Source organism: Saccopteryx bilineata, chromosome 11 (genome assembly GCF_036850765.1).
Source record: "Saccopteryx bilineata isolate mSacBil1 chromosome 11, mSacBil1_pri_phased_curated, whole genome shotgun sequence".
In the NCBI taxonomy this organism is placed as follows: Eukaryota; Metazoa; Chordata; class Mammalia; order Chiroptera; family Emballonuridae; genus Saccopteryx; species Saccopteryx bilineata.
In genome coordinates, this window is record NC_089500.1 from 36383828 (window position 1) to 36398000 (window position 14173).

General features: G+C 36.5%; 1 protein-coding gene across 2 annotated transcripts in view; it reads left to right on the plus strand.

Annotated features, from left to right (window-relative positions):
* Nucleotides 1-11089, plus strand: part of B4GALT6 (beta-1,4-galactosyltransferase 6) — a 90783-nt gene extending 79694 nt beyond the window's left edge. Inside the window, exons 6-9 of one of the 2 annotated variants that reach the window (XM_066246909.1) lie at nt 2557-2744; nt 7764-7886; nt 8169-8270; nt 8760-11089. In XM_066246909.1, the coding sequence (XP_066103006.1) occupies nt 2557-2744; nt 7764-7886; nt 8169-8270; nt 8760-8907 (561 nt within the window). In that variant the 3' untranslated portion in view covers nt 8908-11089. The remainder of the gene's footprint in view (nt 1-2556; nt 2745-7763; nt 7887-8168; nt 8271-8759) is intronic. The other variant, XM_066246910.1, reaches the window with a different exon arrangement.
* Nucleotides 11090-14173: the final 3084 nt, after the last annotated feature.

A 14173-nucleotide genomic window follows, 5' to 3' on the forward strand; every position in this document is an offset into this window, starting at 1 on the left:
ATAAAAAATATTAATATTAAAAAAAAAAAAGAAATATTTCCATTATTTTAATAATAGAAACACTATTGACTTAACCAAAACTTATGATATAACTATATATTTTGGGAGAATGAATGGAGAGGCAGTGAGTGTGATAGTGTAGATCCTTCAAAACCATAGGAAGTCAATAGACAATACCAAAAGTCTAATGAAGCAAGGACATATCAGAACTCTCATTATGTTGAAATATGCAGTTAAGTACTAGAATAAACTGTTAGAGGAGCAGAAATGTATTGATTTTGGAGCATGAAGATGGGTAAGACATATCACTTTTTATTTTCATTATAAGCCATTATGTATACATTTAATAAAAACAAATTTTTAGCAGGCTTAATTCACTTTGCTTTTCTTATATGATATAAAATTATGTAGTGTCCACAGCTGGAGTCTGGGTCGTCTGCACAAAAACTCTGGTGTGGGTCTCTACAAATGGCTAGTAAATTCTTGATAGGGAACACAGTCTCGTCCTAGAGGTCAGGGATGAGATAGCTGTAGGTCTTAGAGATGGCATCAAAAGTGTCCTTGGCAAAGTGCCCAGGGTGGCAATGCTGCTGCTGGCCGAGGCGTAGCAATCGTCAATACCGGCCATCGGCAGCAGCTTCTTGGACACGGGCTGAGGTGACACCATTGCCCCTGGGGCCGGGATGAGACACATCATCACAGAGCCACAGGGCCGGTCACCTTGCAGGGGATGGTGTGGGGCTTGCTGATCTTGTTCCCCAGTAACCTCGCCCCATCTGGACAAAGAGTTTGGCCAGGATGATGGCCTCAATGATGCCTTGCTGCTTCCTTTGAACTCTGACACCCAGACCAGCATGTCCATTGTAGTTCCCAATAGTGACAAGTGCCTTGCACGGGGTCCTTTGGCTAGCGTGTGTCTATTTTTGCACCAGCCTAATCTTTAAAACCTCAGCCTTCGAGAATGCCCCAAGGGAAGTGTCAGTGATCTCAAATTCCTTGATGGGCAGGGAGAAGAGAGAGGTCTATGCCAGGGACCTGATTTTCATATTCTTTCCCGAGCAGTCCAGCATGGTGCAGGGATCCACTCCGTCCTTGGCCTTGCCTCCATGAGCTCTGGGGCCTCAGCCTCGACCCTGGCTCTGGCCACGACCTCAGTCCTGGATGCTGGTGCCAAATCCTCCAGAGAAGCCACGACAGCCTCTCATTCCAGGGTCCCTGGCCTCTGCACCCTCCGACAGCATCATTGCCACTTGGTGTTTCCTCGGAGAAGGAGTAATAAAAACAAATTTCAAAATTTTAAAGGAAAATAGTTCAAACTGATGTTGATGTACCAGTAATAACATTATAATTTAATCACCTTTCTCTTTTATTCTCTCCATTTCATTAGCGAAGAAAGAAACTGTGAAAAGTAAAGTGGTTTTTATTACCTGCTGTTAGTGCAGGATCCAGGATTTGAAAATTAGTTTTTCACCCTTGAGCAACACTCCGGTGCTAACTGCATCATATGTCTCCTTCGCTTCTGTCATAGTCCTTTCTTGTTTTATGCTTTGGAAATTATGTTGAGAACTGTAGCTAAAGCCTAGGTGATTGCTGTTTAATTTTCTTTAGATACAGAATGAAACTTTTTTATTGTCAATGTACCTTAGTATAATTTCTGTCATAAAAAAAGGTAAGTGGTTATAATATAGAAAGTTGGGATCTATGCCATAAGTTTCTGTTTTTTGTTTCATAAATATTCTTGGTATTTGCTATGAGCAAGAATAATAAAAATAGGAACTATCTGTTCTCCATGCATTTTAATGTATTTCCCTAGTAATAAGAGAAAATGATTCTAGTAAAAGAAGTTAGATTTTCTGTAATAAGTTCCAATTGTTTTGGTCTCTGAAACTGTCTTTGTCTTTATTATAAGCATTAGTAATCAAATTTAGCTCTCCCTGGCCTTGTTATATAAGAGGAAGGACCATTTGCTTCTCTTAGTTTTGATAGCATGTGGGAAGCTTAAAAAAATGCAGCCTCTATGATTTTTTTTTCCAAAATATTTTATTTATTGATTTTACATAGAGAGGAGCTGGGGGGGGGAATGCAAAGTTATTGCTTCACTCTTAGCTGTTCATTGGTTGCTTGTGGTATGTGCCTTGACCTGGCAAGCCCAGGGTTTTGAACCAGCGATCTCCACTTTCTAGGTTGACACTTTATCCTCTGTGCCACCACAGGGCAGGCACAGCCTCTATGATTTTTAATGGCTTTATTTTTTTCTGGTTATAATCTATATTCTGATATATTAGAAGTAAAATAGAAACATATATGCTGTCATTATATAAATGTGGTGATCAATCAATGGACTAGATAATGACATTGTTTTCTTAGAATTTACCAAGTATAAAATATGTAAGTAAATTTAAATGGTATAGTTGAACATCCTGAAGTATGTTTATTATTTTATCTATTTGATTCAGATGTATTTATTATTTGACAATGATTTAACAACTTAAGAAAATTTGGAAAACAATCAGTTGACAAAGCCTAAGTAGCATTTCTGTTTTCCTCCCTGTGAAGACCGGCACACAGCCGTTTAACCGTGCAATGCTCTTCAACGTGGGCTTCAAAGAAGCCATGAAAGACAGTGTGTGGGACTGTGTCATCTTCCATGACGTGGATCATCTACCCGAAAACGATCGGAACTATTATGGATGTGGAGAAATGCCACGTCATTTTGCAGCAAAGCTGGATAAATACATGTATATGTAAGTAATGTGCAGTCCTCCTGAAATTATGTAATAGTGTATATATGTATGCAAAACCATATCATCAGAACAGTATCATCATTATGTGTCAGCATCTGAGATTGTTGATAGCCTGAAGAGTATGTTTAACTCCAACCTGTCCTCAGAGAAAGGCAGGCTGTAGGACCATCTAGGTTCTTCCTCCTGCAGAGTTTCGTGTGGGAGTGATGGGAAAGAGCCTGGCTTCTAGAGTCAAGCAAATGTGGCTTTAACTTCTGATTTCCACACTTAAGTTGTAGGATTTGATCAGTTACTTGTATCTCTGAACATTGGTTTCCTAGTTCATTGGAGTATAGAGCCCATGTACAGGACTGCTGTGTGATCACGTATGCTGGGTCTGCCCTGTGTAGATCACAGCACCTGTTCTGTCTCCCTTCTGCTTCACGTTCTGCAGAGTATCATCTTTCTAAGCTATGGATTCTTGACATGCTTTCAATAATAAGAAACAAATGTTTTCCTTCTCTGGTGATACATTGTAATGTAAAAAGTCATCAGAGCTGTGACAGTACCTTTTCTATTTTATTTTTTTTCAATTACTGTTTACATTTAAAATCTGTATTAGTTTCAGGTGTACAGCATAGTGGTTAGATAATCATATACTTTACAAAGTGTTCTCCCTGAATTTCCTGTGCCTACCTGGCACAACACATAGGTGTTACACTGTTATTGACTATATTCCGTATACTGTACCTTACATCTCTGACTATTTTGTAACTGCCAGTCTGTACTTCCTGATCCCTTCAACTTTTTCAACCAGTCCCTCGACCACCCTCCTTGCTGGCAGCCATCAGTCTGTTCTCTGTCTCTATGAGTCTGTTTTGTTTTGTTTATTTGTTTATATTATTCTTTAGATTCCACAAGTAAGTGACATCATAAAATATTTGTCTTTCTCTGACTGACTTATTTCACTTAGCATTATACCCTCTGTGTTCATTCATGCTATCACAAATGGTAAGATTTCATTCTTTTCCATAGCTGAGGAATATTCTATTGTATAAATGTACCACAGCTTTTTTATCCACTCGTCTATTGATGGGTACTTGTGTTGCTTTCATATTTTGACTATTGCAAATAATGCTGCAATGAACATAGAGGTGCATTCTAGGGGTCTTTGGGTTATGACACAGTTCCATTCCTACGACAGTGATGTAACTCCAATTTTGGTGTAAATTGAAACACACCCTAGCCTAAGTCGCTTACCTATCCTAATACAGTTGTAAAATCATAAACTAGAACATAAAAACACAACTAAGCCAACCAAAGCACACAATGGAACACTTGCACTTTTAACAGTTCAAAATGGTTTAGGTAAGTGTACTGGGACGCCAGCTCCCTCACTCATGCGCCGTTACCACATATTCTTCTGCAGGGCACAGCCCAGCTAGTTCGCCACGTAGTCTGTAAGGACGATGCTAACGGCGTAAGCTGAAACACTCATGTCTCAATATTTTTAAGTCTTTATGGGAGTGAGCATCATAAACTTGAAATGTCATAGATCGAGACTGTTGTATCCTTTTGAATTACTGTTTGGGTTGTTCTGGATATATATCCAGAAGTAGAATCACTGGGTCATATGGCAGTTTCTTTTTTCTGTTTTGGGAGTTCTATTTTTAACTTCTTGTTGTTGTTGTTGTTGTTTACAGAGACAGAGAGTGAATCAGAGAGAGGGATAGACAGGGACAGACAGACAGGAATGGAGAGAGATCAGAAGCTTCAATCATTACTTTTTTATTGCACGTTGCAACACCTTAGTTGTTCATTGATTGCTTTCTCATATGTGCCTTGACCGTGGGCCTTCAGCAGACCAAGTAACCCCTTGCTCGAGCCAGCGACCTTGGGTTCAAGCTGGTGGGCTTTTTGCTCAAACCAGATGAGCCCGCGCTCAAGCTGGCGACCTCGGGGTCTCGAACCTTGGTTCTCTTGGATCCCAGTCCGACCCTCCATCCACTGCGCCACCGCCTGGTCAGGCCATTTTTAACTTTTTGAGGAACTTCTATACTGTTTTCCACAGTGGCTGCACCAGTCTGCATTCCCACCAATAGTGTATGATGGTTCCCTTTTCTTCACATCCTGGCCAACACTTACTGTTTACTGTTTTATTGATGACAGCCATTCTGACAGGTGTGAGATGGTATCTCACTGGTTTTGATTTGCCTTTCTCAGATGATTAGTGACATTGAACATCTTTTCATGTGTCTATTAGCCATCTTTATGCCCTTTTTGGAGAAGTGTCTATTTAGGTCTCTGCCCATTTTTAAATTGGATTGTTTGTTTTTTGATGTTGAATTATATGAGTTCTTTATAAATTTTGAATATTAACTCCTTATCAGATGTATCATTGACAAATAGTTCTCCCATTCGGTGGGATGCTGTGACAGTGACCTAAATTGACATTCAAGCATGCATGTCTAATCTAGGAAAGAGATCACAGTTTTCATTTGCTAATGGAAGTGGGGAGCAAAGAAAACAGCCCGGAGCAGGGGAGGTTATTCCCCTATGACAGTTTTGCCTGCTCCCCGACAGAGTAGAGAGAGGCAGTGACGTGGCCAGGTGAATCAGCACTGAAACAGGAAAAGAATGGCTTTATCTTGTTTTGCTGGTTGTTGTCATCATTAGAAACCTTTTCCTTAACATCTCAGTATCTGAGCTTCAAGTCTGGCATTACCGTGGGAAGGTCATTCAGGTTCAGGATCCGGTTCTTAGCACTTGTGGAAATTATTTTGGTCAGCCGGCTGAAATCAAATTGGATTCAGTGTGATTGATTTTCACTTAAAAAATATCATAAAGGTTATATAAACTTAAGAATTCTTAATTATCTTTTTAACTTGAAAATATTAATTTCTAATGAATAAAATATTTATATCTACGTAGACTAGTCCTAGGGTTAGTAGGGTATCTCGGACAGAAGTTAGAATGCTAGCCTGGGGAGATGGTAGCAGGTCAGGGAATGGCTGGGTGGTGCCAGCTCTAGCCACGGGCCGAAACCTGATGCAGCATCTCTGCCCAGCAGTCATGCCCACGCTCTTGTGGCTGCTGACCAGAAAGCTCAAGTCCCATATTAGTGTCTTTTCCTTTGTGGACAGTGCAAGATAAACACCACTAGGTTTTTGCTTGTTGGCCTAATGTTTTTATTCTTTAATTTATCTATTGTGCCTTCATTTTATCTAATATCGTTCCATTCTGGTTATAGTCCAATTGATTGTTTCCACTTAAGCAGAACAATAAATGGAATTAATGTGCTTGCCGATGTACAAATGTCAATATATACACACACACATACAGTTATACATATCTACATATCTACTGATCTCAGGATTCTTCCAAACCACTAGCTCGGGCAGGAATGATTCAGCTGGTGTGGGAAACAACTGTGCCAGGAATGCTTATCGACCCTCTTGAATCCCAACCAGTGTTATTACTAGAATGCTAACTTCCCAGGTGTGAGCCTCGTGAGGTCTCCTGGAACACAAGGGCTGTCTTTGGGGGGGCCGTGTTACTGTTACTGTCTTGACCCGGGGTGGGTCCAAGATCACTTGCTCCTGCAGCCCTCGCATTCCATGCAGGAGCGGCCTATTCCACCTTTTGTGGCCACACAAGATCCCAGCTGGCAGACAGCACCTCTTCCCCATAGGGAATGAGGCGAGAATTTCTTCAGCAAAAAAGTGGAATCTGCTTCCTCCCTTTCTCTGAGGCAACTGTGCTGTGGCCCTGGCCAGATTTTCTTTAGCTGGGTTTTCGGATGCTGTGCACGGTTGTGCTTTCTCTCCTGGCCCTCCAAGTGGCCTGGCCCTTTAAGGGGTCCTAGCATACTACTTTCCAATAGCACTCTTGGGGCCATAAGAATTACTCAAGTCGACAAGTCTAGAGATGCTACTTCAATATCAGAAGTCCAGTCTGCACCTAAATGAATAACTGTTTGATAGAGCCCTTGGAGTATGAGTTAGGGAAAGGTAAGGAAATAAAATCAAAATTAAAAGAATATATATATAGTCATTTGTCAGAGAAAGACAGATACTGTATGATTACACTTATATGTGGAATCTAAAAAGAAACACCCCAAAAAACCGAACTCATAGATACAGAGAACAGGTTAAGGGATGGGTGAAATGTAAAAGCAGTTAAAGATACAAGCTTCCGGTTATGAGATAAGTAAGTTCTGGGATGTAATGTGACTACAGTTAACAATACTCTGTTGTATATTTGCAAGTGGCTAAGAGAGTAGATACTGAAACTTCTCATCACAAGAAAAATAAATTTTCTGGTTGTATATGGTGATGAATGTTAACTAGACTTATTTTGGTAATTATTCTGCAGTATATATCAAACCACTGTGTTGTACAACTAAAACTAATACAATGTTTTATCTCATTTATATCTCAATAGAAAAAGTCATTTCTCCTGAATATTAGGACATTGAAATAAATATATTTGTAAACATTCATGCATATTTTGGGAATACAATCCAAACAGATATATTATAGAAACAGGAAACTTGTCATTTTAAAATTAAATACCAGACTTGTCTTTACTAATATACATTTATCCTGGTCTGTAAATAATGCATTTATAATTAAGTTCTATTAACTTAGAAAATGTTATTAGCTTAGCAACATCTAGCATTGCATGGACAGCTATTGATGAATTTAATCATGTTTACTTTGCTATAAAAATTAACAATTTTTGAACATTGGGTTTGAGTATTATATAAAGTAGCAATAGTATATATTAAATTCAATTACCATCTATTTTATTTTGTGTTTTATGTAACACATATAGATGTACTTTTTCTCACTAGAATATAAAAATGTTTTGTTTCTTGGGGTACTTCACATTTCCCAGAATGTGATTTAATCAACATAATTATTTATTTGGAAAGTAGGGGTATATTTTGCAAGCCACATAAAAGACTGAAAACTTGATTTCATGCGGCAAACTGTTTTGATTTTATTTTTAGGATGCTATATTCTGCTTTCTTTTTAGTCTCCCATATAAAGAGTTTTTTGGTGGTGTAAGTGGACTGACAGTGGAACAATTTAGAAAAATCAATGGTTTTCCTAATGCCTTCTGGGGCTGGGGAGGAGAAGATGATGACCTTTGGAATAGGTATGTTGAGGTACAAATTGCTTAATAACAGAATTTCTCTAAATTTTCTTCCTGTTAGGTAAATTGTCCTTTGCTATTCCAAGAAAAGATTCTTTGGGATGGAAAATTTTTGAGATTCCTAAGTCCTACTTTGTGTTTCTCCTTTTTTTTGTCCACTAAGAGGGTCTTCTGAAATTGACAGCATACACATTAGCGCATTCTTTTGCTTTTAAAATTGAACTCATATCATCAATGTTTATGTCAGATTTTATTTCTTTATATTTTTATTTCCCTGTCTTATAGAGTTCACTATGCTGGATATAATATAACAAGACCAGAGGGAGACCTGGGAAAGTACAAATCCATTCCTCATCATCATCGAGGTGAAGTCCAGTTTTTAGGACGGTAAGTTTAGTATTGTCTTCAGATAACAAGGTTTATTCATGTATGAAAGACTGAAAATATACATTGCACCCAAAAACATATTCTGAAGAAAATTTTCTATCAATATCATTTTTTATAGAAGTAAAGCATTTTTGTGCTTGTGTTGAAGATATATACATATGTTTGCATACATACATATTTATGTTAATATATTAAAGAGCCTAATTATTTATATAAACAGTGTTTTCTAAACATAAAATACATTTTATTTCTTAAGGATGTCTAAGTAGGGTACAGAATAATTTTTTCATGTGGCATTTTAAGACTCATAAAAATGCTAATTTAGAACAATGGTTTAAAAAAATGGTTTAGAAAGGTTCTTAATTATGTTTGAGAACCCAAAATTGTAAAGAGCTCTGAATGCTTTAATATGTAAGAGCATATGCCCCACCAATTTTTCTTTTTGAACGTGTTTCTGTCACTTTTTATTGTTTCTCTCTCACACTATAGGTACAAATTGCTAAGGTATTCAAAAGAACGCCAGTACATCGATGGATTGAACAATTTAGCATACATGCCAAAAATACTCATTGATAGGTTGTATACAAACATATCTGTAAACCTCATGCCAGAGTTAGCACCAGTTGAAGACTACTAAAGAAATCGCTGTCATGGCAGGATAGACCACAATGCTGGATCATAAACTTAGAGTGCACTCTTAATGGAGGTCAATGAATGGGGGTGTCACAGTGACCAGTTCTGTAGAAGAGCCGGCAGTTCTCCGTGATTACAGTGTGGGGTTACCCACAGTCAGCCTTCTTCCTCCCGTCCTCGGCTCTGACTCACCCCCATGGCGAGCACTGTGGAGACCAGATGCCATTGCTTAAGACTGGAAGTTAAGAGCTCCCTGCAAAGAGAAAATTTTTATACTGAAATCTATAATTTAATTCAAGAGAATGCTTTATTTCTGTTTAAACATATTTTGTACATATGTGATATAAAATAATGTGTTTAAATTGTTGAAAAACAACATGTGTTGCAGTTTTGCATGTAATTGGTTATGCCTTTATTGGACTTTTATAGACAATTTTTATTTGCATGGAAAAAATAAATTTATGTCACTAAACAAAGGTTAACCCTTGTGTGAAATGAAGGAACTGTCAATAATTGACAGCTGACTAATACAGTAAACTGTTATACTAGTTTTGAGCTTTAGAACTTTAGCCTTCTGTGTGGGAGAAGTCACAGCTTACTTAGGGCCCTAAAGGGTAAGAAGAAATGGCTTCAACAGCTTTTCTTCCTGCCAGGATCACTTATATTTTTCCTTGCTTGCAATCTCATCAGATTTTGCTAAGTCACAACCATAATGTTTATGCATATTGCATGAGTATTACCAAGAAAATCTTACAAGTTGTGATGTGACGTGACCTAAAGGACCTCTTTATGTTGTTTTTCATGTGCCTCTGGTGTCAGGGATTTTGTGCCTCAAAAAACGTTCCCAAGATTACGTGTGTTTGTACACTGTTTGTTTGTTTTAGTTAATAGCAAACAGCACTTTTATTAGTTCCAGTTCAGAAGAGCCAAAAATTTTTTTTATTTAAAAAGAAATCAAGACAATTTTTAAAACGAATGAGTTATATGGAAAACCCAATAGTACTTATAATATACAAATGAATTATACTCTTAGATAAGAAATTAAATATTCTATTTTTATGAAGATAAAGACTTAGTAGATAAAAAATAAATTTTAGGTTTAATCTCAGACTCATAGAATTTTAAGCTTGGAGGGATTCTTTTTAGTGTTGGCCAATTTCATTCAAATTGCATTTTTTTTTCACTTTTAAGAAATTAAATCTCTAATGTTAATTATTAAAATTTCCTCACTAAAAGCATAATTTAATACAATTATAATACATAATCAGTTATTTAAAAACATTGATGTTATAAAGCACTTCTCAGAAAACAGGTCTTACTACCTAACATCAATATTACATTATTTGAATTTGGATGAAGTTTTTATGGGAAAACCAAACAATGTTTTTACTTTGAAAATTATCAGTTATTGATAACCAAAGATTCTTTAAAATATCTTAGGGTATTTTCACAAATTTAAAACAAAAAATTGTATATCTATATCGTGAATCTTCAACAACGAAGAACAATAAAAATCTGGATTTGAGAGATATTTGGATAATATTTGCCTCATGGATTATTCACCTAAAATAGAAATATGGTTGTTTATCTCAGGTTGTACATTTAATTTTTGAGGTTGGTATTTTCTGTGGCAATATTAGTAACACAAAGGATCACAAGCCAAATTGTAAAATAATTGAAATTCTTGTACAGACAGTCTCTGGGTTGTAAACAAGATAGTTTCTGTAGGTTTGAAAATATTTAAGTGTTTATATGCACAGAGAGGTAGAAATAAATACTATTTTAAGACAAACATCTTTCTGCCTGACCAAGCGGTGGTGCAGTGGATAAAGCTTTGGACTGGGATGTGGAGGACCAAGTTCAAAGCCCCGAGGTCACCAGCTTGAGAATGGACTCATCTGGCTTGAGTGTGGGCTCATCCGGCTTGAGTGTGGGCTCATCCAGCTTGAGTGCAGGGTCGCTGGCTTGAGCATGGGATCATAGACATGACCCCATGGTTCCTGGCTTGAGAAGGAGTCACTTGGTTTGCTGTAGCCCCCTGGTCAAGGCACATATGAGAAAGCAATCAAAGAACAACTAAGGTGTTGCAATGAAGGATTGATGCTCCTCATCTCTCTCCCTTCCTGTCTGTCTGTCCCTCTCTCTGACTCTCTTTTTGTCTCTGTCAAAAAAAAAAAAAAGACAAACATCTTTCTAAGTTGCATTTAATAGGTAAATGTAAAGAAAGGTAAATGTACCTGCTCCAACTTACATACAAATTCAACTTAAGAACAAACCTCTAACCTATCTTATTCATAACCCGGGGACTGCCTGTACTTTGAGAAAACTAATAGCTCTTTGCTATGATACCAAACAGAATTTCTCCACATTTTTTTCTTAGAAATATTTCCAAAATATTTGTCTTTAATTTTTTTTTGTTCATACTGAAAATAATGAAAATCAAACCTTCTGAAAAGTAAATTTGTTCTTAATTTGTCTGTTCATTTTCTGTCTCTCATAGTCAATGTAGTTTTTTTTTTAATTCAATGCAATTAAAGAAAGTAAATTGGGAAAGTTACCATTTGTTGATCACTAACAAGATAGTAGAGGCATAGGAGCATAATTAATCCATAAAATAATTAAATAATTATATATTTCAGTTTGGGGAAAAATTAGGGCTGTTTCTGAGTCTTATTAAAAAAACTTTTTTTTTTTTAATGTGGAGCTCACATTTTGGAATCTTTTCATTCTGATATGTATTTTACAATTTCAAGAGAACTCAGTTCTACTAGTATCAGCCTTATTTTATTGGATTAACTCTAATAGTAATTTTTGTTTTCAGAGTAGGCCATGAATATTTTGCTTTTTGCAGTTTTGAATATGGTGTGTCATTCTATGAAAATTGTCTTATTACTTTGCTTTTTGTCTTTTGCATTTTGTTTGTTTTGCTTTTAAACTATAGACTTAAAATTAATTATTGTCTATAGTGACTTAATATGTTTCAATAAAAATGACAGAGTTTTGCCCAGTTATCTTATTGTGTGAAAATAAATTTATTCCATAAAAATTAAAAAATATATTGCAAATGCAAACTACCTTTTCTAAAGTGTTGTTTGGTGGGTATATTAGTGAACATGTATTCTTGCCTACTCTATCAAGTGCAATGCTAGCTAGTAATGTCACAGAAAAAGTATTACTTCATTTCTAAACAAATCAAGTAAAGCAAAATTTCTAAAATTATGAAGACATCCTCTGATAACTTATTCATTGTATTTCTTAGTCCCAAAATAAAAATATATATATATATGTGGACATAAAGTTATTACAAGGTCCCCATGGCATTAGTGGGAAAGTTATATAGAACTTTTCAACTAGAGAAAATAATAATCATTAATGGGCCTATTTGTAGAAAAAGAAAGTGTTGACACTTGCTATAACGTTATGTCTAATCCATAGTGGACATAGTCATTTAAATATTTGCCAAAAACTAGGGTTTAATGAATATATATTTTTTAAAACCTAAATTTAAATTTCTGTTTGTACTTTGTCAAAAGGTGTTTAGTAAGAAAACCTTGCTTACAATATTATGTAAGTACAAAATTACATATTTAAAATTTGTCTATACTTCGTTCCCAGCCAAGAGATTGATATCCATTTTAAAAGAAAATGGAAAAATATACAATACAATATTCTCCATATTTTGCAGCCTCCAATGAATGAAAACAGATTTTGTGCCATTTTATTTGATGTTTGCCTGTCTTTGTGCTATTTTTTATGTGTTTTTTTCAGACAAATATTAGCGCACTAGATTTGTTGCCTTGTATTTACAAGTATGCCAACTGAGAGAATTAAAGTGGCCATAGAGGTGTTTATCAGAAAGAGGAAGTGTACTTAAGATTAGTTTATTTATTAAGATCTGAAAGGCTTTTGCATAAATGCACTGAAATAAATGCTAGTAATTTCTTGTATTCTCATTTTTTTTTTTTTTTTGCTTCTCATGGAAATGTTTGTACTTTTTTATCATTGTCTTTTATGAAATATAATGTTCTAAAGACTTCGTGTGATGGTGTAATTATTTTTCCTGAGGAACCTTTTTGGGGTTATCTGGGTTTTTCATTGTTGTCTTGTGTTTGTTTTTCTAAATTTCAAGTGAATGGTTGATGAATACCTTTGTTGCACTGGGATTGCAACCTAAGCATAAGATAACCACAGCCTCTGTCTTTGCAACAACTTCGTTTAAATGCATTTAGAGATCACTCAGCTTTTTCCTCAAAAGAAAAGAATACGAAAACCACAGCAGTATTTAAATATTTTCCTCAATACAATTAGTCTGTGCTTGAGAGGCTCTCTCCAAGAGGGATCAGACATTACCTGCCCTCAAAGAGTTGCCTGTCTTCTGTATGTAAAACGGATGCAGCAGAAACTGAAAACCCACATACTCCAAGGTGAGGTGCTCAGTGCTAGCCTCTGCAAACATTGATTTCATATTTCACTAATGCAGCGCTAGGCTCATAGAGCAGCTCCATCAGCTACCCCCCCCCCCAGGAACTGCATATTTCTTAGCATAAGCATTATACTTCAGAAGGATAGTTGAGATCATTGGTAAAGGTCTGCAGTGGACACTGAGGATTTCCAGTTAACATTTAGGAGGGCTCTGTGGAAAGTGGTGGTTATAAACAAAGACTCAGGAAGTAGCCTGATCTGAGTTTGAATTCAGGGATCCACTACCATTATTTGTGAAATTTTAGCAAAGTCGTAAACCTCTGTGGACCTCAGTTTCCTGATCTCTCAATTGGGGATGATAGGAATGACCCAAGGATTGCTGAAATGATTGAATAAGCTAATCCTAATAAGGGCCTGACACCCTTTGCGAGAACTTGTCTCAAACTAAGTCGGTTTTCAGCTTTAGAGTAACCACCTTCTCTCGTGCAAGTTGTCCTGGATCATAAAGAATGATATCACATTCTTTAACTCTATTAGGACATGAAGTCAGTGATTACCTTATATACGTGATAAGGTATGCAAACAATTAGTAAAGATGGCAGAAGCGCACAATTATCAGTCATAGTCATGAGAAGAAGTGTAGTAAATGGGAACCAAGCTCTGTTTCCTCAGAGGGTTGTGCAATTTTTAAGTAGATGACGTGGAAAGCACCTACACCACTTGGCTCGTGGAGGTCATTCAGTCCTTCCCAGTATGAAGCTGAAGTGGTTAATGTCCTAAGCACCTGCTTTTTCCTCTCTTACCTTGGCTTTTACGTTTGGCTCTTTCACCTATTCTTGATTTTCTTG